The following is a 26,599-nucleotide window of genomic DNA, read 5'->3' on the forward strand; positions in this document are numbered from 1 at the left end:
GAGGGTTGTATTACATTTTGCTCTCATATCTAATTGGAGGGTGGCTGTATGTAAAGCACATTGCTCTGCTAGACAAGTGCAACACCTGGCAATTAGAGAGGGACATTTGCGTTACTCTAAATGTTCATTCATTTCAGTAGATGGAAGGGAACCAGGCAACTGTCACTCTCCTCACTTGCACTGTAGGCTGGCCTGTGCTAAAGCGTTGGACTAAGTCCTGTCTGGTAGTTTCAACATGTAATTCAGCTGAGGTGCTTTGAGGTGGGGGATCCAAACAAGGGATGTTGGATAGCAGCACTGACCATTCTGGGTGGGGGGCTAGACTTTCTGCCATTTTCTTTCTTGAGTAACAAGAATGGGGGTGCCTTTGGGGAGGAGAGTACTCAACTGTGATAATGTTTACCAAAGTCAAGTATGCCATCAGTTCTCTTTGGTGTCTGTGTGCTTTAGACAAAAGGTTAGGGACATGGGGTCATATCCAGTGCTGCTGTTTCCCAAGTGCAGCAGACTTGCTTGCACAACAAAACTCTCCCCTTCCCGTACTCTCAAAATCCACTCCAGAAGATTGGAGCAGGTTTTGAGGGTGTGGGGAGAGAAAGGGGCAGTCCTGTTCCATTAGTGGAACTCTGTGTGTGTAGCATTGGACACAATCTAGATACTCCTGAGGCATATGAAGCAAAGTTTTGACCTTCAGGGTGCAGGAAAGATTAGTTTAGTCAGCACTGACTGATACAACAACAAGGGCTGAAATTTGTCTGGCCAATGTTATGACAACTAAGAACAAGTATTTCCAGGGCAGCAACTTCAGAGGAAATTTACTTGATTGGTTCAGTGTCTGCCTGGTCTGAAGTTCTTTTCACAATCTCGGTTGAGTTCTTGTGCAGCAATATGGAATGCAAAACTCCAATAGCGCTTCAGATGAGGCGTTGAAATCCCTTCCCCCCAAACCCTAGCTAGGGCTTTCTGGCATCAAGAAGTATTTGGGTAAAGTGCTTCCCCCATTGCAGCATGGCTGAAGCAAAACCTGCATTGCCTGAGAGAGAAATGTTTTGGGAGAACATTCAGTAGTTTCTCATAGCTTTGGACAGCGACTTGGTCAGGTTGATTGTAGTAGTTCTGTAACCCAAGTCCTTCAAGGCCAGTGAAGCAGCACCACCAGAATCAGTTCTGCTTTCTTGTAACTGAATTTGACACAGTATTCTAGATGGGAGTGTCGACAGTGGAAGTGTGTATAAGGTACTCTAAGCCCAGTTCAGTCAGAGTGCATCTGTAACACTTGTCACATCTCTACAATCTTGTGAGAATCTGCTAAGCTTTTTAATTTCGAGGAAAGTTTCGGAATTATAGCTTGGGCAATGAATGCCAAGGTCTGAAGAGCCAGTGCTCCAGATCTTAACTTTAGTCCATCCTTGAGTTGTGAACCCCTTCAGATGCTTCAGTCAGAAGGATACTTTGGCTATGGAAAAATGAGGACCTAACACTTCTGCCTTGTTAAGTGCAGGAAAGAACATAATTTTGTCCTTGGAAAGGCCATCTTGTTATTATCTCTCTCATTATGATCAGTGTGACCCCATCCAAACACTGGGATCCTACCAGCTTTGTTGTTCAAGGCAATGCATTTCACAGGATACGGTAGTTCTATCAGGGACAGCCAACATGGTGCTCCCCAGAGGCTGCTGTACAACATCCCTCAATTCAACCTCTGGCAAACCTGTGGAGTTGTAAGTCCAGCAACTGCTAGCAAGCACCAACCTGGTTACCCCTAAGTTACATGGTCCTTAGGCTTTTAAGCCAGTATGTTTGTAGCTGCATGCCCAACCACATAACCTGCCTTAGCTGCTTGAACTTTATTGCCTAAGCTAGACCTGGCATTGCCTCTGCTTGCACTGGGTACTGTACAACTTGCAAGGTATGGGGTCCTTTGAAGTCGGCATCACTGGAACAAAGGTGGTTACCCGTACCTGGTGACCATTAAGTTGAAAGCTAATTGCAGAGACCAACTTACGGTACTAGTGGAAGAGGTAAGCCTCCCTGAATGGCTATCCTGACCTGTAATGGTGCATACTGACCCATATCCTGCATGTATGCTATTTCTAAAACTGGTGCTTCTAAGTTTGCTTCCAAGTCTGAGGTTTAATAAATACCAAGTGGGAAATGGCTAGAGTGGGCAATTTACGCTTTAGGGAGGTCTAGAGAGAATTTACACTCAAACATAGTTCACAAACAGTATGTTTTATATATACAGATGATTAAGAGTAAAAAATGAATACAATCAGTCAGTGGGCAATAGGCATAGATTTCTCAACAAGGATAGCAGCCTCCATTCATAGCAGGCTACCAACTTTTAAAATGTTAGCTTTTAAGTGATTTAATAGTGGCCCTTTTCACATCTGGGTTTGTTCTAGGCCTTTTCCTCTTTCTTCCTCTTGAAGTTTCAACCAACTCCAGTCAAGAGCCTAAAAACAAAACAAGTGCTTATTGAGACACCTCATTCATAAAAACTGTGGCTTCCTGTCCAATTTCCTCCAAAGTATTTTTCAGCTCAGGTTAAATCCTCTCTTGTGTGACTATAAGCTAGTCTAAATAAGAGTGCTTTCTCGCTGGCTAGAAACAAGTTATTGGTGCTATCATATGGGGAAGGCCACCTACCTTTCAACCATCTAACATCAGGTGTCTGAGAGAGGGGCAATGCCACCCACTTTCAAACTGACCTGCAGGGACTGTACTGGCAAAGCATCAGTCTCTCCGCTCCCCTCGCCCCAGTCACTTTACAACAGAAAACATAAGATGTTACCATAAAGCTGTGCTCTTGATCCTTCATTGTGTGGTGCATCACATTCTCTAGCTGATTGCAGAGACTTCGAGATTCCATCAGCAACTCCTCACTAAAACAATTCAGAGAAGATTTTTAAGAATATCACAATAAAAGGAAGTGGCATAAAGGAGGTCCATTTTTTCATCACGGCATACTTTTGCCTGGATTAGCAGAGCTGCTTCATGCCTTCACTAGGCTAGTGGGAACCTATTTTTGTTGTTTTGTTTTAAAAAAGTGAATCACAAACTGCTTTAACTGCCCTCAGTTTGACAGTTTGCTGTGTGACTAAAGGGGTGTTCTTCAAAGGAAGTGTAAAGTTTGCTCCCTTTGGCTGAGAACAGATAATAAAAAGTGATACAGTGCATGTTTTAAAAATAATTCATTCCTTGCTTGAAAAAAAGCATGTACATTGCAATGCTGAACAGAGGAATGAATCTGTTTGTCTTTGAGAATGTTATCGGAAGCCAGTAAAGTATTTCCTTGTGAAGTCAGCCAGCTCCAACCAAGCATGCTACCAGTCACACACCTTTCTTCTGTCATGAGTATCCATCACCGGTGTCAAGGTAACCTGTGACAAGTATTGCCTACGAGTTACAGCACATATGTAACATACAAAAATGCAACACAGGAACTTTAGACACATTTGTAAGATGACATAGTCTATGCGTGTGCAAGGGAAACAGCAAGGGGAAGTATTACCCAGTTCAACTAACTGCAGACAAAAGGGTAATGCAGAACAGGTACCTTCAATCTTTTCAGACCCAGTACCCACTTTTAATCCAAACATGCAGTTGGGGACCCAATTCTTACTCTTCTACCATATATTTGCATGGGGCTGCTGCCCTTGTTATGACCCACTGTGGATAATAATAATTTATTTTTATACCCCGCCCATCTGGCTGGGTTTCCCCAACCACTCTGGGCAGCTTCCAACAGAATATTAAAATACAAGCTTCCCTAAACAGAGCTACCTTCAGATGTCTTCTAAAAGTCTGGTAGTTGTTTTTCTCTTTGACATCTGGTGGGAGGGCGTTCCACAGGGTGGGAGCCACCACTGAGAAGGCCCTCTGCCTGGTTCCCTGTAGCTTTGCTTCTTGCAGCGAGGGAACTGCCAGAAGGCCCTCAGTGCTGGACCTCAGTGTCCGGGCAGAATGATGGGGGTGGAGACGCTCCTTCAGGTATACAGGGCCAAGGCCGTTTAGGGCTTTAAAGGTCAGCACCAACACTTTGAATTGTCCTCGGAAACATACTGGGAGCCAATGTAGGTGTTTCAAGACTGGTGTTATGTGGTCTTGGTGGCTTCTCCCAGTCACCAGTCTAGCGGCCGCATTCTGGATCAGGCCGTGACACACGAGTGGTCCCAAGCCACCTGCTGAAGACCAGTGCAGAGGTAACCAATAACTATGAGAGCAAACCATTGCCTTAAATATTACCTTTTAATCCCAGGATCCTGTAAATTACTGTGCAGGGCTGGAACCTGCAATGAGAGTTGACCAGGATTACTAAGGCGTGATGTGCTTATGCTGTCTGGGCTCCCACTGACAGGCCCACGCACCTTGCTCTGCAGGAGAGGAAGAACACAGATCAAGCTTTCTACATGCAATATGAAGAAATACACTATTTTCATTTAAAGGCATTGCTGCCAGTGATTTCCAAACAGCTGTCAGGATCCCTGAAGAATATCAGTAATACAAAGTTCACAATGCAGGGGGCAGCAACAGGAAAGGACGGGGCATGCTCTAGGGTTATACACTCAGTTAACGTGAGGCCCAACAAGTCTGGCCTAGAGCCCTCAGAATTTGTGAAGCCCACTGGTTTCTTAGCAGGCAAGATGATGGGGAAAGGGTTCTCAGAAGATTTTGAGAGTTGGGAGGGAGCCGTGGGCACAGTTCATGCTACTTGATCTTCGCCAGATGGAGAAGAATCTAATGTTCCTAACCAGAAAAATATCTTCCACTTTACTCACACAGGCAATTTTCAACAGGTTCCACAGCTCTTTCTGCCGTTTATCCTGAAGCTCAACAACCATTTTCTCATCCTCATTCATCAGGCTCATCACCTCATCCACTTTAGGAAATAACTCCAGTGCCTTTTGCTTGCAGACAACTGTTTTACTGTAAAGAAGAGATAGTCTTCTAATCACGTGTCATCAGCTCTACTAGCACAAGGAGGGGGGAGAGACAGAGAACTCTGAGAGGTGTGGGACAATGGCAGAGTTCCACTAAACAGTATTCCCCCACTTCAACTTTATTCCCAGTAACCAGGACAACCTCACTAGAGTGGGTCTTTGGGTGTCCTACCTGAGCTGAGCATAAAGGAGGCCGACTTTCTTTTCAAAGGTCTGGATTGCTTGCAGAAGTAGCCTCACGACTTCTTGGCTGTCTCCGCTAGTCCTTTGGTCTAGACAAAAAGTATGCAGAATCAAGTGGCATGTTAGGCAGAGGGTGGGGGCAGGGGCGAGAAAGCTCCTCAAAGACATAAGAAAGGAAACAGCCCCCATTGCTGTGACTGTTGGGCAACAGGCAAAGGAATTAAAACCCTTGAACAGCTTCAGCAAGATTGGATCTATTCTGGTATAAATTAATACCCCTCTCTGGATTTGGCATCACTGCCACTAATGCAGATTAAAATCACCGCTCTATATTTGGCGGCATTCTTCAACATTGCTCAGTAAAACTTGGAGCTAACTGGTAACAGCTAGTTCAGCAGAGTGAAATGTGATTGGAATACCAAATGCTATTGAAGTGGTTGCCAGAACGCAAGTCACTGCTCTTTAGTATTCATCCCTCACCATGTCCACAAAAAAAGTGGGGCAAAAGCATGTTAAGGGGTAACAATCTTCTCATTATTAGTAACACACTATTCTGTGTTGTGTTTTGTACTACAGAAGTCTCAAAGGAGACGGGTGGGGGATGTTGATGCTAAAAGAACGGGGATTGTAAACATGCATCTCCACAGCACTGTCAAGGAGCACAAGGTTGGGGAAATGGTGAGATGAGAAAGCAGTGCTAGCACATGGTCTCTTGCGGCAATTCCTCTCCTGTGCCCAGCTGTAGTCAGTTTCCTTTGGAACAGATCATGCGGCAACAAGATTCCTATGCTACAAAGGCTTTTTTTACCTCTTGGCTTTTCCCTCAGTCTCTGGTACAAGTCCTTTGCTTGTCCCTCTCTATAAAAGAAACAGGAAAGACAAATTTTCTCCAGCGGTCGTGAGTGTAGAAGCAAGCCCACTCCACCCAACACCATGTTCAGACCAACTGAGTGCTCAGCATGGTTCAACACCTTCTGCGTGGCTTTGGGCAAAATTGCTCTCTTAGCCTGTTACCCTTCTGTAAGAAGTGAGAATCCTAGGGACTTACACACATTACAATTGGTAAAGCACTTTTAAGTTGCAATGGTAACTTCCGAGCATAGCCCCTGTACAGCTTGCCCTTCTCTCCCGTAAATCCCATTTGGCTACAGTTCAATGCTCCACTTATTTAAATTATTTACAAAATAAAATTACTATAAAAACATCATTTAACAACAACTTAAAAGAACAAACAGAATACTAACAACATAACTACATCAGCCTTTCTTTTGACATGATTTTCCTCAATGCCTCTCCTGCCCCCTTTTCTAGTACTCCTCTCTTATTGACAATGGCACTCTTCAGTATGGAGAGGGAGGGGGGAACAAGGAGCAACTCAAATTCTGTGCCATATGATCTTGCAGCCTCTCAGTGGAGTAAGTGCTGTTCATTTGCCAGTTTAGATTTAATCCCAAGGATTAAATCCCAAGGATTAACAAGACCCAGAATATTCTTAATCTAAAATGCAAATTTCCTTAGCCAGCACAAGGTTCAGCTATACATTTCTTAGAATAAAGTGGAAAACCTATCCCTTAACATTGCCACTCCAAGTGACCAGGAGGATGCTCTTTGATTGCTCCCCCTGCACACATGTAACTAGAAAGACTAGGCAAGAAGAAAAGTTCTGGCCAGTCTTCTTCATGATATGCTGTTGCTGGTTTTTTGGTGCATGGAGCTTTAACCTATCTGTAGCCTGAAATGGTAGAGTTCAGGTGAGACTCTGCTGAATGTATACAATGGAGGGAGAGAGATTAGATTAGCCTCCCCCAGCCTGTTGCCTTCCAGATTTGGATAAGTTGCACCAGTCTTTTCAACCTGGCTATGTTGTGTGTTGGCGTGGATAACCTCCTTTGGGCCGCATGACAGCCGTAGGCGTGGGCACCACCTGCATTTGTAGGGCACACAACCCCCCCCCCCAAAAAAATCTGCTGATCCCTGCGGATCAGATGAGGAGGCGAAAGTGATGGCCCCTCCCAGGGAAACCCAAATAAAAGCTATCATGTCTGACGTGTTACACATGCGTATCTGACCTCTTCCCAGGGTACATGTCTATCAAACAAAGGAGGTGATTTTATGCTGCCCCAGGATGATGGGTACTGGAGAAAATGGTAAAGGGCTAAAACAACCAAAGGCACTACAAGCAACTACTTACAGGGCATCCAGAGAGCTCCCTTGTTTCGGGCCCTGTGGGATTCTCTGCAGGTCCACAATGTCTGTCTGTAGGGCCATCGTCTTCTTCACCAGCTGCTCAACTTCCTCCTCCTTGGGAGGCAGAGGAGGGGACAAGGAAAGGACAGCAAACCAGGAATGGTTTGGTCATGTTGCAAGACATTATTTCCAGCAGCTTAGGCTGCAGGTAACCCAACTCTTTCCAGCCAGTCTTAAACAATCCCAGGCTAGCAATGAGACAGTGGTATCATGCCCAAGGAGGCTGGAGGAAATGCCCTTTTAATACCAGGCACCTGCGCTCTGCCTTCTGCCATTGACTCAAAATTCACAGCCAGAGCTGGTGTTGTGAGGGGCTTGCAGTCTTGAGCCCACCTGCTGACTCCTCAAGAGCAGCCTTCACTGATCTGGCACCCTCCAGATATTTTGGGCTACAACTGCCGTCAGCCCCAGCCATGACAGCCATGCTATTGGGGGTTGATGGGAATTGTAGTCCAAAACATCTGGAGGGTGCCAGGTTAGTGAAGGCTGCCTAAGATCCATCCAGGAGAAACAAATTTCAAAGCCAACCAACCAAGTAAAACAAACAAATATACAGATGTTTTGTTGCCACACTGTTAGCTTTTGGCCAACACACTGGAAGGTATAATTTTCAGAGCCTTTTGACAATACTTGAAGTTCTACCTCTGAAGCCAGCAAGACAGACAATGGTGTTGGCATAATTCTAGTACCTAAACCTAGCACTTCTCACCTGTGTGCTCCTCTTGCAAAAGCACAGCAGGTGCTGACAAGAAGGAAATTTGCATTCTGGTCTTCCTCTTACGGCTTGCCCTCTGCAAAGAGGCTCATCTGGCCTCCACATTAACATCTTTAAGATGATCTGGAATGTTGTTTAAGGTCTTATTGCTGTTGGGTATCTTTTTAGCCAGATCAGTTTTAATTGTGATTGTGATTATTATTTGGACTTAGCTGTTTGTTTCAAAAGTATCTCCAAATACCTTACCAGAAAAAGAGCCAAAAAGAGCATATCACAACCATCACAATGGCCCATAAAAAGACCTAGCCAGACTTCAGCAGCTTGGGGGATGTGACTGAACTAGTTCTAATGATTATTTTAAGCGGTTTGGCTGAAAGAGTTACATTTTTATATTGCTCATTTTTAACAGATAGTTATCACAGTTTATTCATTGCTTTCCCTGTTAAGTCACTTGTAACACAGTCCTCGTCAGTGGCCTTTGGTAAGGCCTCACTCTCAGCTTCAGCTCTCCATCAACCATATGGGTGCAATACCATATGCAATACCAGGTCTTACAGGGCTGGTACAAGGATCACCAAGACAAGGCTTTTTAAAGATACTTGGGACACTTTAAAGCAGGGGTGGGGAGACATCAGGCTTGGGGATCCACTTTGCTTGTTACTAGAAGACCAAGATCCACCAACCAGAACCTGATGCAAAAGATGCACAATGAAGAGAATTCTGAGCTCAGGAATTTACTGTATGTTCCAGAACAGGATGGAGCTCACAGTCTATACTGCCTGCTATCTACACTGCGGATGGCAGTGACAGGGTTCTCTGCCAGCCCTAGCCAGAGATGCTATTCGAGACTGAATCTGAACCTTTGGCATGCAAAAGAGATCCTCTACCATTGAGCTCCAGCCCCTGCCCAAGCTATTTTCATATCAAAGCTGCTTGCCTCAAAAGGTTTTCATTTCAGCAGTATAATTTAGGACAGGTAGGGGAGAGTCATTTTGCTGCTGCCATGGTTAAGCAACTGAGAGTCAGAAATGCATTTTGGTTTACTGCAAATCACTCATAGAGATCTAGCCTCTGCCCACCTCTGCTCTCAAGTACTTGTTATTGTTTATTGTTACTGGGTCCTCTTATCCTTTCTCCTCCTGTGACCACACAACTCTGTTAATCTCCAGCTAATTTTCTACCTCTTGCCCACAAGCTCTGAAAGAAACAAGGAACATCTTGGGTTTATTCCTCGTCCATTAATCTGCTGCTTCCCAAAGTCCAACAATTCAGACAGGATTGCCAAGAAATTGATCCCAGCCACCTCACAGATTATGGCCTGGTAACTCTAACCATCCTTTGCAAGGCAAAACACTCATCCAAGCAAAACAAAAGAGAAAAAAGTCCAAGCCTACCCGCCCACAGAGCTCCACAGTCTGCTCCATTTCCTTCCATGCAAGCAGCAGTTTCTCAGAAGCTGTAAAAAGAAAAGAGCTCTGGTTTTCAAGAGACCCTTCCTAGATCAGCAAAAGTATCCCTTTGAGCCTTCTCAAGGAGTCACCATAAACATTAGGTGCTGTGGCTGGTGAAAACCAAGTCTGATGGGGGAATATGGGAATTTAGGGCAGGGCTGATGCAAGACATGGTTTACTGAAAAAAGGCACTACATTGCCGAACAACTCATTTTTACAGGAACCCTTTTCTAAACTGAGCTAGGACTGAAGGGGTCTGTTGCTGTTCACACCGAGGAGGAGGTGATTAGAGAGCTCTGACATGCAATATAATAAAGGTGGGAAGTCCAAGATCAAAGGCCGTCCTAGAAGTCAACAGGAAGCCTTTGCGGCACCACAGACAAAAGAAAAGCTTGTGAAAGCAGGGAGCTGTCCAGGAGTATTCAGATTCTCATCAGACATTGAAAATGGGGTGGGAGCACATGGGGCACAACTCCTGTCACTGCAGGGAATGCGGGGGTGGGGGGTGGAGAGCAGGCCAGGAACCACTTTCCTCAACCAACGCCAAGCTATGCAATAATACAGACAAGAAGATAAACATAATTTCTTAAGCGTATAAAGCAAATAAGCACTATTAAAATTCTGTTGTTTGTTTAAATTCTCTCTCCCTCCAAGAATTCCCTGCACAAAAATATCCTGGCAGATGAAGAAGGAGAAGTTTAGCCTAACCTGCTGTCACCCAGCCCAGGCTTTCTGGCCTGGGGAAGGATTCAGACTTGCTATCATTTCTTAGCAGTCTCTGGTGGTCCAGTTTAGGAAGAAGCACAAAATGTGATACTGTAGGGAGCGTGACCTGGCATCAAGGCAAACAAAACCCAGGGAAGAGGTCTGTCCTAGCAACTGCTTTCCTATCATTAAAAACAGCCAAACTCACTGATTCCAAATTCAGTTTGCTCATTGTACTTCTCCAAGTCAATCTGGATACTGGCTTTGAAGAAGTCCAGCTTTGCCTTCAGCTGCTGCGATAGGGAGGCCATCGTGTTCTTCATCTTGGAAAGGGTACTGTTGTGGCGCAGAAGGTTCCTCCTACAAAGCCAGGCAGAAAGAAAGAGAGAGAGAGTTAGTTGCCCCCTTGGAGGCCCAGCTGACCAGACCTTGTCTGCTCCCCTTTGCTTGGGCTCCACAGCCATCATCCCCACCCAGCGTCAGCACATTGACACGGCGCACCTTTTAACCAGTAGTTCTTTCTCAGTCTCAGAGACAGTATTGTAAATTTATACGACTGTCTATCTATAAATATTCCTGGGGTGGCTTGCTAACACTGCAGCGTATAATAATATAAACCAACAAAAAGCAATAAAAAACCAGCCAAGAAAAAACAACAATAGAGACAGCATCAAACATTTACAGTCCGGATTAAACTAAAAATGCAAACAGCCTTGGTCAATAAAACCTTGGCATAGAAAAAGCCAAAGAGGAGCCAAGCAGGAGCCTGTTTCACATAATCTGTATTTAGAGTGGCATGCAATCCACACAGCTGGGGTACACAGCTGAGGGCAAAACATTAGCCCCTTGGTAATTTCCGTGTTTCTCCTTTCCTTTTTAAAGCAAGGCTTCTAGCCCCAAGAACTACAAGCATAAGCAGAGCAACAATGGGGAGCCCTCTTGAAGTTTCAGAAGGCAGGCCTTCCAGCCCCAGCCCCAGCCTCTCTGCACCCTCTCACCCTGGGCTAGCATAAGAAAAATCAATTGGCCAAATAAATATAATGCAAATTTGCAGAAATGTTTAAGGCTTTGGAACTGAAGCGTCTCTGGGCACAGAACAGGGAACATTTCCTTTGTGGTGCAGACTTCACTTAGGCTGCTCATAGAACAGGCCAGCGAGGTCTGAGCCCAGTGGACAGAACTGGCAGCCCCAAAGGTAGCAGGATCCCATCACGCACATGGCTGCCCGCTGCCCATGCTGGAGCTGGTGGAAGTCCTCATTCAGTCTTCGGATGGTATGCCAGACCTGCCCCCACACTTTGCGCAGCTGGAGGAAGGAGAGGTTCTTCTTTGGATCTTGAACTGCAGAAGAAAGAAGAGAAGGATTGACAGGGAAGAGGGACACAAGTGGGGAAACCCAAACCCACAATTAGGATTTTGTATGCTTTACATGTCAAGTGCTGGTTTCTACAAAATTAGAATATGTCTGGACTTTTTCAGGCTATCCCAGGACTTGACTGGTCTCTTAATTAGCTGGATGCTACAAAAAACTCTCTCAGGAGCCAAGTCCTGCAACCAGCAAGCCAAAACTACTCCCTGACTTGTCTCTTTCAGCCCCTTCCTGCATGGTGAACCGAATAATTAATCTAGTCAATCATAGGCGTGGGTTCTACCGCTGCCACAGACATCAGTGGCAAAAATACCCACCTGTTGGCTCATCTCCCAGGAGATGCAGACACAAGCAATGAATGAGAGAGCATCTGTAGTCTGTGTCTTACACAGTCCACCTGCCTGTCATCACACAACTTACAAGTGTCCATTAGGTTTTGAGATACGGTAACTAACTTTGTCTACACAGGCAAGGAATTCCAAAAGCTCCTTATCTTGCCTCATTTCCTGACTCTTTCAGTTCATTCCAACTTCTGCAGTAAAAACATCAGGGGCTCCCCTCCCCCCCTCCCCTGGATGGTGATGGGGAAAGGAATTATTTGTGGGATTGAGTGTAAGTAAGTTTGAACACTTTTAAGAATTGTATGAAATGTATGTATGCTTGTATATGTGTATTAATGATGAACTAATTTAACAATAAAAACTTATTTTAAAAAATCAGGGGCTGAATTAATTTGTTATCTCAGTCTTACTGATCAATATAAACGATGTTTCAAAAACCAAGCTGAGCTCACATCCGCCATGGGTCTGTGCGCTTTAGAAAAATTCACTCCTTTCCTTGGGGAGTGAAAGACTCAGCTTCAAATTCCCGCTTAGCCAGGAAGATCACTGGTGGCTTTGGGCAAGCCAATCCTTCTTAGGCTAAACTAGCTCACCAGGTAGCCAAGAAAATATACAAAAATATATTTCCTATGATGAAAAGCATGTAATGCAGAAACTGTGGAATGGCACATCTAGAGGCTGCCACCGTGTCGCCTTGTGTTCAGTGTGGTATGTATTCTGCAATTCATGTATGTACAGAAACCTGAATTGTCATAGTATGGTGGTGTCCCGAGTTCTTAAAAAAAAAATTTTTAAGTAAGTTCCTAGCCCATACGGTTGCAGAGATAAGCTTGAAAGTGTGTAGGCAAAACCAGGAAGAATCTCACCAGCCAGAGAAGACCTCAGCTGTATGAGGCCTTCTCGTGGCTGGAGGAGTGCTCACTGCCCCTCCTCAGTCATGCCAGGTAAGGAAATATAAAACTATATGCTGGATGTTTTTATGCCATAAATGGTTATTTTATGATACTTCATTTTCAACTGTATTTTATCATTTTATGTTGTAACCAGAATAGAGAATGATATATTGGGCAGCTTTTTATAAATATAGCAAATAAAACAAGGTGCTTAATTTGTACATGTTACACGTTTCTTGAAGCAGAATTTGGATTATTATTTTTGTAAGCACAGAGCACACATATATTTCCAATCAGTCACAAAGGCAGCAAGCATTCCTCACTATATATTCACCTGAAAACAATTAATTGTCCCCCCACCCCAAGTAGCACCAAAACACAGAAAAGGGTCTTACGAATACTGTTAATGCTTTCTGGATGAGGTCGGGGAGAGATCTGAGGCCTGTATGTAACTTTTCGGTTGTCGAACAGGAAGAAGAGGCCTGTGTCAGCAACTGTGGCATCATTTAGCTGCAAGGAAAAGGAAGCACGAATCCCTTATCCTGGGGCCTATAACTTGGATACATCTCCTACAATCATGCCCTATCCAAAGGACTAAGAGCGGCCAACAGAAATAGGATATTAATAGCTAGTTCTCCAAAGGAGTCACTCAAAGTCATTCTCCCAAGTGTTCTATCTGAAAGAAATAACATTATGTAGGGAAAAGATGCAGTGTTTTTAATACAATGAGAAAATTAGTACCTCATTCATTGCTACACAAGTCCTGTTCCTCATCCCTCAAGCCTCTTCTGTTTCCCTTGTTATCTTTCCTTGAGCGGTTTCCTTTGCTCACAAATTTACTCTCAACCAAACCATCTCCCACAAAAAGGGGAATCCATTCCCTTGCTTCTGCACTCCCCATCCCTTTAAAACAATGGCAATTCCTTCCAAGGCTTTGTAGTTAAGGTAAAGGACAAAATTGAAATTTCACTAGCTGGGAGTATTCCAAAAGCAACAGGAGCTAATTTGATACCCATGGGTGAAAATGTTATTGGACACACCTTGATGTCAGCCAGATACTGAGTGGCTGGTTTCTCAGAAAATAATGCCAACCCTCCTTCTTGAAGCAGCTCCTGGTCCTGCTCTGGGATGCCAGTATCTGCCTGGATCTTGGCTTTCACACTCTGCAAGGTCTCGTCCTCTGCCAGAGGATACACGTGCACAGTACCTGTTACCATGTCTAGGATCTGCACCAGCTGCAAAAGAAAAAAAACCCAAAACAGAGAGAATCTGGAACCAGTACAGGACACATCCCAACTTGCTCCAGTTTGAGAATTTGTCCAGAAATAAAGGCTACCAAGAGCAAGTCCATCCTCTCTGTCAGAGTAAAAGAAAGGATAATCGGCAGGGGTAAATTCTGCTTCAGAGCAATTCAGATTCTGGGACTCCATGCATAGGGGATGTTTTTGGCACAAAACAAGCCATTTCCCACCTGTATTCTGAGGCGGTGCAACCAGATGGAGCACAGCACCATATATTAATCTACATGACTAGTTTCTCGCCCTTTCTCTGCATCAGCCAGAAAAATAAATGTATCTTTGGACACTAAGTGGCTTATAGGGAAATTTCAAACCTACTTCAGCAAAGCTGTGAAACTGCCACTAAAATGTTTTCACACTTATCTATATTTAAATATTTGTCATGCCTCTTTCCAAAGAAAATCTCTGATAAACGTATTGCACAGTAAAAACAAAAACAAACCTAATATTTGATACATTACTCTGTAATATAATATACTGAATACAGTAATGTAACTCTCTCAACAAATAAATTTTAAAAGTTAATAAAAACTTGTCAGTTTAGCTAATTGATGGCACTGAGTAAATAAAAATATCATTACCTTTCAGAAAAACAGAAAATGCGTACACATATAATTTATTTGAGCAATTATATAGTACGCTATATACTTTATCAAGCTCACACCAAGTGACGTAGATAATAATAGAGCTTCAGGCGGAATTTGAAACACTGAATGGATACAGACAAAAATAAGGCATGAGGGAAACTGATTCACCAAAATTTTGTGAAGGAAAGGCAAGAGTAAAACGAAAAGCTTTTAGGGCCTCCCTGAATGCCAACACTGAAGGAGCCAAATGAATATTCAGTGGAATAAAGTTCTGGAAGGCCATGACCTTGTCTTGGGTGCTCACCAACCAGCCAAATGGATTTCACCAGCAGACACACAAGAAGGACCTCAAGCATAGATTTTGATTATGGGGTTTTATAGGAGTGGGAATTCTTTCAGTAATTCAGCTCTAAACCATTTATGGCCTTAAATGTTAACATCAGCTCTTCAAATTGGGAGTGCAGCAACAGCCAGTGCAACTGGCACGAAAGTGGTGCCATGTGTCCAGAACTCCTGGTGCCCATTTTGCAGCAAGAGACGTTTCTGTATCACAACTGCTCCAATAAGCCACTTTAGATTATTCCCTATTTTTTGCAATGTCACATCTAAAGGAAATAAAGCGAAATCTACAGGCACCCCCCCCCCCATTAACAACACTTACTTTTAAATTCAATATATCATCCAAAGCCTTGAAACAACCATTGGGGCCATATGTGGGGTCGGTGCCTCTCTGCCGCGCATGCCATTGGAGCATCAGCTGCAGCCATTTCTCCAGCCGCTCAGCCAAAACACTGAAGGAAGGCAGGAAAAAGAAAGCACTGGAATGAAGAAAATGCTGAGGGGGATGAGTCAAACATCTTTTCTGCAGAGAAGAGTCCTAAAAGTTATGTTTAAGTGACATAACATATTCGGCAGACTTGCTATTCTCTCTCCAGGGCTTCCATTCACGGGACCCTTAACAACAGGATGGATCCCATGTGACTCCCGCCTCCCCAATTCCCTCAAATTAACTAGTAAGCTTTTTGGGGCAGGGATCCTTTCCCCCTACAAATGCTATTCCAAAAATGAAAGTATGCATTGATGGTGGTATGTTTTAATTATAATTGTTGTTGGTTGCTGCATAAATTGCTAGACGTGGGGTTTGGAGCAAGGGAAACCCAAGTTAAAACCTCTGCTTAGCTACAAGACTCAATGGATGGCCTTGGACAAAACATTCACTCACCTAACTTGCCCCACAGGGAACAGAACCTCACTCTGAGCCACTTAGGGGGAGAGCAAGACTGAACTACAATAAATAAGCCAACTCTTCTTCCTATCATATCTCCTCTCAGTCTCCTCTTTTTCAGGCTGAACATACCCAGCTCCTTCAACCGTTCTTCATAAGGCTTGGTTTCCAGACCCTTGATCATCTTGGTCACCTTCCTCTGCACATGTTCCAGCTTGTCAACATCCTTCTTAAATTGTGGTGCCCAGAATCGGACACAGTACTCCAGGTGTGGACAAGTGGGACTATTTCTTCCCTTGATCTGGACACTATACTTCTGTATAGAATAGCATTCGCCTTTTTTGGCTGTAAATACATTCCTCAAGTCCTGGTTGACCAGTCATAAAATAAGCAGTGGAAGTTTCTTAACAACAACTCATTTGCATAAATTGCTGTCAGTTCATAACTGTGATTTGAGAGTTGCAGAACCAGAAACAAGGAAAGTCCCAGCCAGCCTGCAAAATGGGCAACCGAGTTTTCCTTGAGGTGTCAGTCGTTCCTTACCAGTTCAGATTGTTGGGGTGTGGCAGCTTGCTAGAAAATTTCACTTCTCCCGACAAGTCTTCATAGACAACAATATCCAGCTCACTTTTCTGCCGGACTTTTGCATGCCTAAGAAGAAGCACACATTGGGCTGGTTCAGACTTTAGCTTACCCTTATAACTGCACCAAGGCCTTTTGCTACAGCAGAGGAAGAATTTAGGAGCTTTCGATTCCATTTTAAATTAATCACAGCTTGCAGTGTCATCCAAACCCACACAAATTGGTTAACTGAAACATGCCAACATCAAACCAGAGTTTATGAGGATGGCTTACCTCAACCAGCCATACTAAACATTAACCAATTTGCCTGGAAGAAAAGGCAAGCTGTGGTGAAGCTAAAATGGAAGCAGCAGCTTTCAGACTGCCCCTTGTGGCCACTCCAGAGGAAATGGGAGGGAGTGCAAGAGCCCAGAGCTCCCCAAGGCCCTACCTTGACCCCAGAAGTCCAAGCAGTGGTGTCTTCCAGATTGGATCACTACAGGGCACTCTATGTGGTGATGAGGAAGCTGCAGTTATTTCAGAACGCTGCGGCACAATTGTTGACAGGAACGAGGCCTTGTCAAAATAGTACAGCTCTGCTCAGAAGTCTGCACTGAGTGCCCATTTGCTACTGGGCCAAGTTCAATGAGTCACTCTTAGAATATAAAGCCCTTAACAGCTCGGCACCCGTTTACTCGTGGGATTGCCTGACCCTTCATGTGCCCACTTGACTGCTCTGATCTGCAGAACTAGCACTGCTGCAGCTACCAAATCATATCCATTCCGCATTTTTGTGTGGCAGCACTTGAGAGTCTGCCACTCCATGCCTCCTGGCACCAGGCGTGTGTCTTCATTGCACTTCTTCCAGCACCTGCTTCAAACATTTTTTTCATCAAGCCATCCAGACACGTAAAAGCTACATGTGTTTTAATCTGTTTTTAGCTTACTGTTGATTTTCAGTAGTTCTGAATGTTTTCTAAATATCTATTTTCAGCGGTCTTTTATTGACAATTGTGATGTTTTATTTTTTGGAAACCCCTTCGAGGTTTTGTTACAATCAAACAGTCTGTGCGTTAAAGAAATAAATACATCTAAACACACTCATTACCACACAGAGAATTGTCTCTGAGGACTGTGTCTAAGAACTGAAGGAAAAGTTCTCTCCGTCTGAAGCCGATGGTGCTGTGCAGAAGACCACCTGGCTTGGCACCTGCGACATAATGAACACCCTTCTCTCCAGCCTCCGGAGTAGATTTTCAGCTTAAAAAACTAAGACTGTTCAGATTTTGTTTTGTTTTTAATCAGACACCATATGATTGTGCAATTATACATTTAAACCATGGATGGGGAACCCGTGGTCCTCCAGGTGCTGTTGAACTATAACTCCCATCAGCCCCTGCCTCCAACGGCACCTGGAGGGCCACAGTTTAAATCAGAAGTCGCACATGTAATAGTGAATAAAACCAGTATGGCAAGAAGAAAGAAGACATCCACCAGAGACAGGCAGGATAGCCAAACAGGTGAGGAAATCTTGGTTGCTGCCAAGACATGTTATTTGAAGCTGGAGCCAGGCTCACCTCTCAGATGCAAAATGTGCCTCTTTTTATACACAGCTATAGAAATTATTAAGTTATTTCTTACAGAAATTATTAAGTTATTTGTTACAGATCACCCTGATCAGCATTAACTCCTCCTCTCACCTCCCTGCCAAGAAAAATACTAACCGTTGTATTCTCAGTTTTCAAGTGAAAAGGACATTTCCTAAGAACCTCACAATGGAGCCAGAGTTACTCACCATTGCACTGGCTGCCAGGAGGGCAGAAAAGGTCGGAAGCCTGTGATACACTCAAAGGCCAATGTGCCAAAGCTCCAGTAATCCACAGTCACTGTGTATTTCTGCTGCTCCAGAAGTTCCGGGGCCTGAAACATTGAGAACCAGGAAAAGGCTAGCAGTGCAATCCTTTACCTGTCTACTCAGAAGCAAACCCCTTTGAGTCCAATGAAACTCACTCCTAGGTGGAATGCAATCCTACACCCCACAAGCTCCCAGCTTCCTAAAAAGGCTCCCTCGAACCAAGGCAGAACTTGAGATATGATCCCTTCCCTCTACTTCCTTAAGACAGATTTTATTTAAAATAGCATTTTAAATAAATTTTAAAACAGCAATGGCCAGGTTGAGGACTAAGGACAGGAAGGGCTCCATGACACAATGTAAATCTTTTGTGGAATTCACTAACACAAGATGCAGTGATAGATACTAGCTTGGAGGACTGATTTTTTTTGTAAAAAACACAAAAAATCCTATTCTTATTAATTACATTTATATATCACTCTTTATCCAAGGATCACAGTATAAAAATGGGTTCATATCGGTTCAAGGTCTGTCACTGGCTACTGGCCATGAGAGCGAAATGGAACTGCCATGTATAGAGAGGCAGAATAAGGATCAGATCCTGGGGACAAACAGTACTGAAAGGCCATCACCTCCCTTGTCCCACTTAGAAGTGTCCAGATGGACCCTTGGTCGGACCCAGGAAAGCAACATTTTTGCAACTCATTTGAAATGCTTCTGCGGGATACTGGCTTTGGCTTCCTGGTTCCTAACAGCTCAGCTTCCCATCCATTTGCTGCCGCCTTTAATGTGCTTCTTCCACTCCTCCTGCCTAATTGTGCCCTCCTGGGTGCAAGCACGCTATTTGCACTTGCAAATCCTTACCAGATACTGCAATGTCCCAACGAAGGAAGTGCAAAGGCTGCCTTGATCCAGCTCTTTGGCATACCCCAAATCAATGATCTTGTGTATTAGCTGAGAGAAAGCAGAGAGGGCAGTTGTGGTAAACAGAACTAGAACCTGAGAGCTTTGGCAAAAAACAACACCCAAATGGCTGATAAATATATAGCGCAAGCACAGAGTGGGATCAGCTCTGGATCCAGCACAATATCCCATTCATCCTATCTCTGTGCTTGGAAGAATCGAGGACTGCGAAAGTATTGTTAAGTAGTGTGATCAAGTCTGGAGAGGGTTCCCAAAAAACAGCCAGCCCTTCAGAGCTGAAAGGGACTAAGCCCTACAGCCGACAACTTTCCCAAACGGAAAAGCAGGGCCAACCTGCCACAGCCCACCATATACCAGACCCCATGATTCACACCAGAGTGCCACAACCAGAGAGCAGCTGCGCTGCAAAGAGATGTCTGCACATCAACAAATTCAAAGTGATTTGAGCAAGACCACCAGAACATGCTGCAGGAAAGCAACTCACATCACTACAAACCTCCAGCCAGTTTAGTCTTTTATTTTGTAAGTAAATATGCTAGATCAGTATCTTAGCCGAATTATACCCAACCCCTATTCACTGAGTCTTCTCAAACAGCGCCTTTGGCAGGAGGGATACAACTCTGCCCAGCACCCTGCATTCGTGGTGACAGGTGGGGAAGCTTCACAGAAGAGCATCACCCACCCTCTCTTTTCCTTGTTGAAGGACAATGTTTTCTGGTTTCAGGTCTCTATGGATGATCCTGTTCTCGTGAAGGTATCTGAGAGCAGAGGCTGAGACGGAAGGGGGGTGGAGAAAGAGGGAAAGAGAGAGGAATGTATTGTCATGACCAAAATCTATCCGTATGAATCAATTAGTGCATTCTGTTGTTAACTCAGAAAAGCAGCAGCAGCAGCAGCACTGTAAAGGCTCAGAGCCAGTGCCGGATTTACGTATAAGCTAAACAAGCTATAGCTTAGGGCCCCACTCTCTTGGAGACCCCCAAAAAATTAAAGGAAAAAAACCTGGATGTGCATTTCCAAAATATAAGGTAAAAAACAAATAAAATAAAACCTACATACAGCAACAGTGGCAAATGGCTTTAGATACCTATTAGGTCCATAAATTACCATATAGCATATATTCAACACAAAAAACAGACCATTTGTTTTTGACAAAGGACAGCTGGACATATAAAGGGCCCCATTACCTTCAGTAGCTTAGGGCCTCATCAAACCTAAATCTGGCCCTGCTCAGAGCACCAGAAGTGCAGCGTCTGTCATTAGAAGCAGAGCAGCAGAGTTTGCGTGTAGCAGCCAGAAGACACAAGCACAAGGTGCAAGTAGCCATCCAGCTGGGGCCATCCAGACCAGCTGCTAGAGCACATTTCTCCTGAGAATCTGTTTTGCCCTGCCCTGATTTCTAACTCCTACTCTAGCCAAGGGATAGAAGAAAAAGCCCTTGCATGTATGAGAACATACTTTTTTTTTATAAGGACATATTCAAAAGATGAGATAGTACCCGAGACATAAAATATGATAGGCATCTGCAACCACACCACCCAGGGGGCACCAAATCCTCATTGAAATGAGGAGTTCTTGCACACACCTGTTCATTTCAGTGCGCTTGTTCCCTGACAGGTGTTTGCATCTCACTATGCTGTCCTTAAGGTAAAGGTAAAGGGACCCCTGACCATTAGGTCCAGTCGTGACCGACTGGCCGAGGGAGCCGGCGTACAGCTTCCGGGTCATGCGGCCAGCATGACTAAGCCGCTTCTGGCAAACCAGAGCAGCGCACGGAAACGCCGTTTGCCTTCCCGCCAGAGCGGTACCTATTTATCTACTGCTAGGTTGGCAGGAGCAGGGACTGACCAATGGGAGCTCACCCCGTTGTGGGGATTCAAACCGCCGACCTTCTGATCGTCAAGTCCTAGGCTCTGTGGTTTAGCCCACAGTGCCACCCACGTCCTTAATTCCACTCAAAACCCACCATCTGAGGCTCCTTACCTCCCCACAGGGCCACCTCTGGTCACTTACCAATGTCTGACAGCAAGATAAGGATAGCTCTCTCCCGCAGGCCACAGCAGTTCTCAAGCTGATTCAGGTGCTGAAAGGTGTGACAAGAGGACATGAGAAAGGTTTCTGTTGAGCTTCCATATGTGTTAACCATTATGTGGTTAAACGGTTTTAAAAAACCCAACTTAGACTGAGTTTTGGACACACGAAAAACTTAAAACAAATCCTTATTTCTTGATGAATAGCCTTTGGACTACAATGTAACTTAAATAGAAACTCTTTTTAGAGAAAAATTTCCTCTGAAAGCATTTTATTTAAAAAAATCTGATTTAAATCAAGAAAATCTGATTTAAATAAAAAAATCCATTTTAATGAATTTTCTTTAAAAATTTATTGATTTTTATCCACCCTGGTGGGGATTGTACCTGAGGCCTTGGGATTATCAATCAATCAATCAATCAATCAATCTTTATTACGGTCCAGAGACCCAACAAATCATTACAAATCAATACACAATTCATACAGCCTACCTCCAGGTTAAACAAGCATTTTGTTTAGAATATAGGGCTCATTTGTTCTTGCAACCACCGATAAAAACTTTGCCACTGCTAACGTTCTAGCATTTGTCCGGTCTTCCAGTAGGAACCTGACATAGTGAGCCTCTGATTTTCCCGGGAAAGGTACCAGCAAGGGTAGTATCAGTTCAGCCCTGGCCTGCTCATATTTTGCACAATGCAACAAAATATGTTTTATGGAATCGATGTCTTGAGCACACGAGCAAAGTCTGTCCTGGTAGGGAACTCCTCTCAACCTGCCATCCAACACTGCAGAGGGAAAGACATTTAGTCTGGCTTTGGTGAAAAGCCTACAGTAGTTTGGTACTGTCAGATTTTTAATGTAAGATGTTGACTTAAAGACATACCCATATTGAACTCCTACTGCCAGCGGACTACAGACTGCGTGTGATCGAGATCGCAAGTCACTGTGTGCATTATCCCATAATCTTTGCTTTAAAATCTTTTGGACGCCTTCATAACCCAGGTTGGGAGGGAGACAGACCAATAGAGGTGGCTTTTTTAGCCATGGTTTTCTGCAATTTGCTGACAAATTCCGCATTGGTCAAATGTTGGTACAGACCCTTCCCTAGATTAAACACTGAAATCCTGAGCCCATGTTTTAGGGCAGCCCACCACGCTCTAGCTGAAATTGGGCATTCACCAGCTTCTAACAGAAGGACGGAGTTGGGGACGCAGTTGGGTACCTGCAGCAGAGATCGTAGAAATTTTGCCTGAAAGCCATCTAGCTTTGGCAGGTCCCCATTATGCCAGACATTCCCTGCGTACAGCAGTTGGGAAACGGGCTTTGCGTTGAAAACCCTTAAGGCTGCTGGAACATATTTGCCGCCCTTTGTGAAGAAGAATCTGAGTATGGCTAGCTTTGTAATCTCCGCCTTTTGAAGGGAGGTTTGCCAATGGTGCTTCCAAGATCCTGTATGATGGAATGTGAGCCCTAGATAACTGAAGTATTTTATCTGTTCAAGGTTATGGCCATCCAACACTCATTTAGACCGGGAAAATCTTCTTTTGAAGACTAAAATTTTAGATTTTTCATAATTAATGGATAAACCATTTCCAGAACAGTAATCAGATAATTTCCTCAGCAGATAATTCAAACCCGGTCTGGAACGTGAGATGATGGCTGTGTCATCAGCATATAACAAGAAGGGGGTGGGATTATCAGCACCACGCTCTAGCCAACTGAGCTATCCTGAAGGCACAATATCTCCACATCAGGGGAAAGAACACACTTTTCAAAGTAGCTTTCCACAGAGAAATTGATACAGTGGAACTTTCACTCATGCTATCCTTCACCTGCATTCTTAAGTAATATAAGTAGAATTAAGACATTTAGGACAATTAAGTAAATTAAGACATTTAGGATTTTAATGCAACAAATAACATATTTGCCTCTTTCCCCATAAGAACATAAGAGCAGTCCTTCTGGCATCCTGTTTTCCCCAGTTTCTCTACCCTCCGGCAGAAACCAACCATATATTTCTAGCAACCTTCTCTGGGAGCAAGACGGCAACTGCAGCAGGAAGGTATTCAAGCAGAATTCACAAAAAGTGTCCTGCTGGATCAGGCAGACGGCCCATTTGGGTCTGCCTTCTGTTCTCCTGCGGCCACCAACCAAATGCCTCTAGACGCCTGCAAGCCGGACCTGAGCGCAGCAGCAACTCCCCCCACTTGTGATTCCCAGGAATGTTCAGGGCCTCCTGCTTCCTCCCTACAGTGGAGGAAGTCTTGACCACCTGCCTCTCCACTAGCTAGGCCTCAATGGGCATTCAAGCATAAAACAGCACCAAGACTCTATCCCTGCTCTCAAGGGCTTTGGAACTGGCCTATCACTTGCTGCCTGCAGATACTCGTGTCTTGAATGTAAGCTTAATCATAAATATCTCTTAAATGATAACTTCAGAAGAACTAATGGGTGGCACATTATTTGAGAAGAATGAAGCTCCTCCCTCTGTGCCACAAACTCAGGCAAAGCCCTCACTATGACTGGGAGTACAGAGCAGCCGTTTGATTAAACCCAGTCCATTTTCTCAGTCTCCCCCCCTTTCCGCCCCTCACTCACCCTCCTGAGATCTCCTCCCTGGCAGTACTCCATAGCCAGCAATGGCAAGTCATTCAGGGCAAGGTTTTGCATCCCTTCTGGGACATCCCGGGCAGCCACTACATTGGGGTGGTTTAGCCTGAGGAGAAGAAAACACAGTAAGATCTCAGGTGGATCTCTCACTTTACCTTTAAGCAGTGGCTTTCTAACTTTCTGAGAAACACTTTCTACATTGGCCTCTCTTGCTATGCAATTCCTGAATGTCCACCATGAAACGAGTGTAGAAACAGATCCTGGAGCATATTCTTCAGAACAGGTCATCCTGCTGGGCCCCACAATCCCCCCCTGTGAACTGACAGTGTGCTCTAAAACATTCTCCTGGAGCTTCATGTTGCTTCAGGAGGTGGGGGTTTTTTAGCTTTTTAAAATCAATGTCCTTACCATTCTCATCAAGAAGACAAAAACATGAAAGAAGATTCTGCATATTAAAGTCTTTGGAGGAAGAATCGTGCTGAGCAGAGTCCCACTGGGGCCTGCTGTCACTGTCAGTCAGCTGACTGGTACTGGCAGCAAATGTCACTTGCCACTTTAAGGCTCCTGGCTGTCCTTTGCAGTGTGTCTCTACCTGTGCTTCCCTTAATGCCACATATGGCTTGGGCAGGTGGGCACAGTTTGGGGGAAATGGCCTTGTGGACCAGACTGGGACCTGTGCAGGGCCTAATTTGGCCTGTGGACCAGAAATTCTCCATCCTCACTTGGAAAACCAAAGCCTGGCTTAATGCTGCAACACCTTCTTACTCTTCTGTTCTCAAGATGGGGCAAACTAAAAGATAACTCTGTAAATAAACAGGATTAAAATCCTGATGCTAAATGCATTTACTAGAAGGCAAAGTTCACTGCCCACAATATTTACACAAGCCACACACTTTCCAATACCGCTCACCGTTTCATGATTTGTATTTCTAAGCACCATCTTTCTCTGTTGCGTGGGCTGAGCTCCTGACGACACTGCTTGATAGCAATTTCTTCCCCACTCTCCTGTTAAAAAAGGGGGAGTTTATTCATGTGAACCAAGTGCTCCGACCTTCAAACTCTCAGAACCCTGACAGCGTTAGTACTGCTGCAGATGCTACAAAATTCCTATGCCATTCTTATATGAATCTGAGGAGAAGAAGAGGAGGAGTTTGGATTTGATATCCCACTTTATCACTACCCGAAGGAGTCTCAAAGCGGCTAACATTCTCCTTTCCCTTCCTCCCCACAACAAACACTCTGTGAGGTGAGTGGGGCTGAGAGACTTCAGAGAAGTGTGACTGGCCCAGCAGCTGCATGTGGAGGAGTGGAGACACGAACCCGGCTCACCAGACTACGAGTCCACCGCTCTCAACCACTACACCACACTGGCTCTCTGAGGAGAAAACCAAGTGCAGACTCTATCAAGATTATTTTACAAATGGCCCTTTTGTTGTATATGCACACACACAAGTTACTGAAGCCAATCTACTCAGTAATAAATCTGCCAACTGTTGGTCAATTTACTAACTTGCCCTGTTTCAGAAGCCAGTGCTGGAGCAGTTATTGCAGAGTTAATGAACAGAACACAGAGTCAGAGCAGTTAGGAAAGAGCCAACAGCACTGGACATTGTTCAGCATAGAGTTTTTTGTGGAATGAGCACAGAGGTGTGTGAATCTGTAAATGAGGGTGGTATGCTCCCTGTACGTCCTTTGGTAACCCCACGCGTAGAAGTGACCCCCATTGTGGCGATTGGCTTTAGCTCAGTGGTGCAGCAGCTGCCTTGCACGCAGAATGTCCCTGGTTTGATCCCCGGCATCTCCAGACAGAGCTGGGAAGGAGGCTCTGGTCTCCAGCCCTGAAGAGCGGCTGCCACTCAAGCGTCCACAGAGCCAGGCAGACCAAAACTCCGACTTGGTGCAGGGCTGCTTCCTATGTTTTATGTACCATCTATCTGCAGCCGGGGTTTTTTTTATTAAAAAATCCTATGTGGAAATACCTTGCAGGTAGAAATGTTGCCATGTGAAAGATCTCCTAAAAATCCAAGAGTCCACACACTCAGGATCCACACTGCTGTTTTAGGTGAAAGGGGATCTTGGATGTCTTGGCACAGCAGCGCCGCCCTAAAAGCGCAACGAGAGGCAAATGGCGCCTTCAAGTGCCATCGGGCCCAGGACATAATTGTGGATGACACAGCACACATCGGGCCAAGCTGCCTCTTTTTAATATCTCTCTGGAGTTTACCGAGGTGGCCTCCTGCCCGGGGGGGGGGGGAGAGGCTGCCACGGAAGAAACCACAGCGGGAGGCGAGGCGGCCGGCAGAGCAAAGTCTTCTCCTTTCCCGGGCAGCGAAGCCGCCGCCGCCTTCCGAGGGGCTCTTTCTAAAGGCGGACCTGGACGCGGCCGCCGGACTTCAGAAGCGGATCCCGGAGGCCTCCGAGGCTCCCCTTCTCCGTGTCGCAGGCCCGAGAGCCGCGCGCGGGTACACGTGTGCGTGTGAATGCGCGCGTGCGTGCGCGCCTCTTCCCCTCACCTGGTTCTGCCAGCGGAGGACGTTGCCGAAGCCTCCGGTGCCGAGGCGCTCGCGCATCTCCCAGGGTCCGCAGCTGCCCTGGGGCTGCAGAGGCGGCGCCATGGCCCAGGCCTCCCTCCTTCCTTCTCGGCCCCGCCGCGGCTTCCGCCTT

At 45.0% G+C, this 26,599-nt stretch overlaps 1 protein-coding gene and 1 long non-coding RNA gene across 5 annotated transcripts; one reads left to right on the plus strand and one right to left on the minus strand.

The window, feature by feature from the left end:
• Nucleotides 1-2,216: 2,216 nt before the first annotated feature.
• IKBKB (inhibitor of nuclear factor kappa B kinase subunit beta) lies at nucleotides 2,217-26,599 on the minus strand. Of its 4 annotated transcripts, none has more exons than XM_053401585.1 (21): nucleotides 26,449-26,598; nucleotides 24,846-24,940; nucleotides 23,924-24,041; nucleotides 21,308-21,377; nucleotides 19,977-20,065; nucleotides 19,235-19,324; nucleotides 18,314-18,438; nucleotides 16,501-16,608; nucleotides 15,394-15,523; nucleotides 13,888-14,082; nucleotides 13,243-13,357; nucleotides 11,462-11,585; nucleotides 10,453-10,604; nucleotides 9,483-9,544; nucleotides 7,318-7,427; nucleotides 5,935-5,984; nucleotides 5,116-5,215; nucleotides 4,782-4,929; nucleotides 4,249-4,292; nucleotides 2,795-2,885; nucleotides 2,217-2,456 (listed from the first exon to the last, which is right to left on the minus strand). In XM_053401585.1, exons 1-21 carry the CDS (start codon nucleotides 26,548-26,550, stop codon nucleotides 2,385-2,387), a joined length of 2,190 nt encoding a protein of 729 aa, XP_053257560.1. In that variant the 5' UTR covers nucleotides 26,551-26,598; the 3' UTR covers nucleotides 2,217-2,384. The 4 variants fall into 4 exon arrangements, with proteins under 4 accessions (XP_053257560.1, XP_053257559.1, XP_053257558.1 ...); XM_053401584.1 differs by having other exon boundaries at nucleotides 4,249-4,376; XM_053401583.1 differs by lacking the exon at nucleotides 2,217-2,456 and having other exon boundaries at nucleotides 2,531-2,885; nucleotides 4,249-4,376; nucleotides 26,449-26,599.
• On the plus strand, nucleotides 8,565-10,451 carry LOC128420133 (uncharacterized). The gene is made up of 2 exons (XR_008331976.1): nucleotides 8,565-9,064; nucleotides 10,194-10,451. It is a non-coding gene; the product is annotated as an uncharacterized LOC128420133 (long non-coding RNA).

Source organism: Podarcis raffonei, chromosome 8 (assembly GCF_027172205.1).
Source record: "Podarcis raffonei isolate rPodRaf1 chromosome 8, rPodRaf1.pri, whole genome shotgun sequence".
NCBI classification, from domain to species: Eukaryota; Metazoa; Chordata; class Lepidosauria; order Squamata; family Lacertidae; genus Podarcis; species Podarcis raffonei.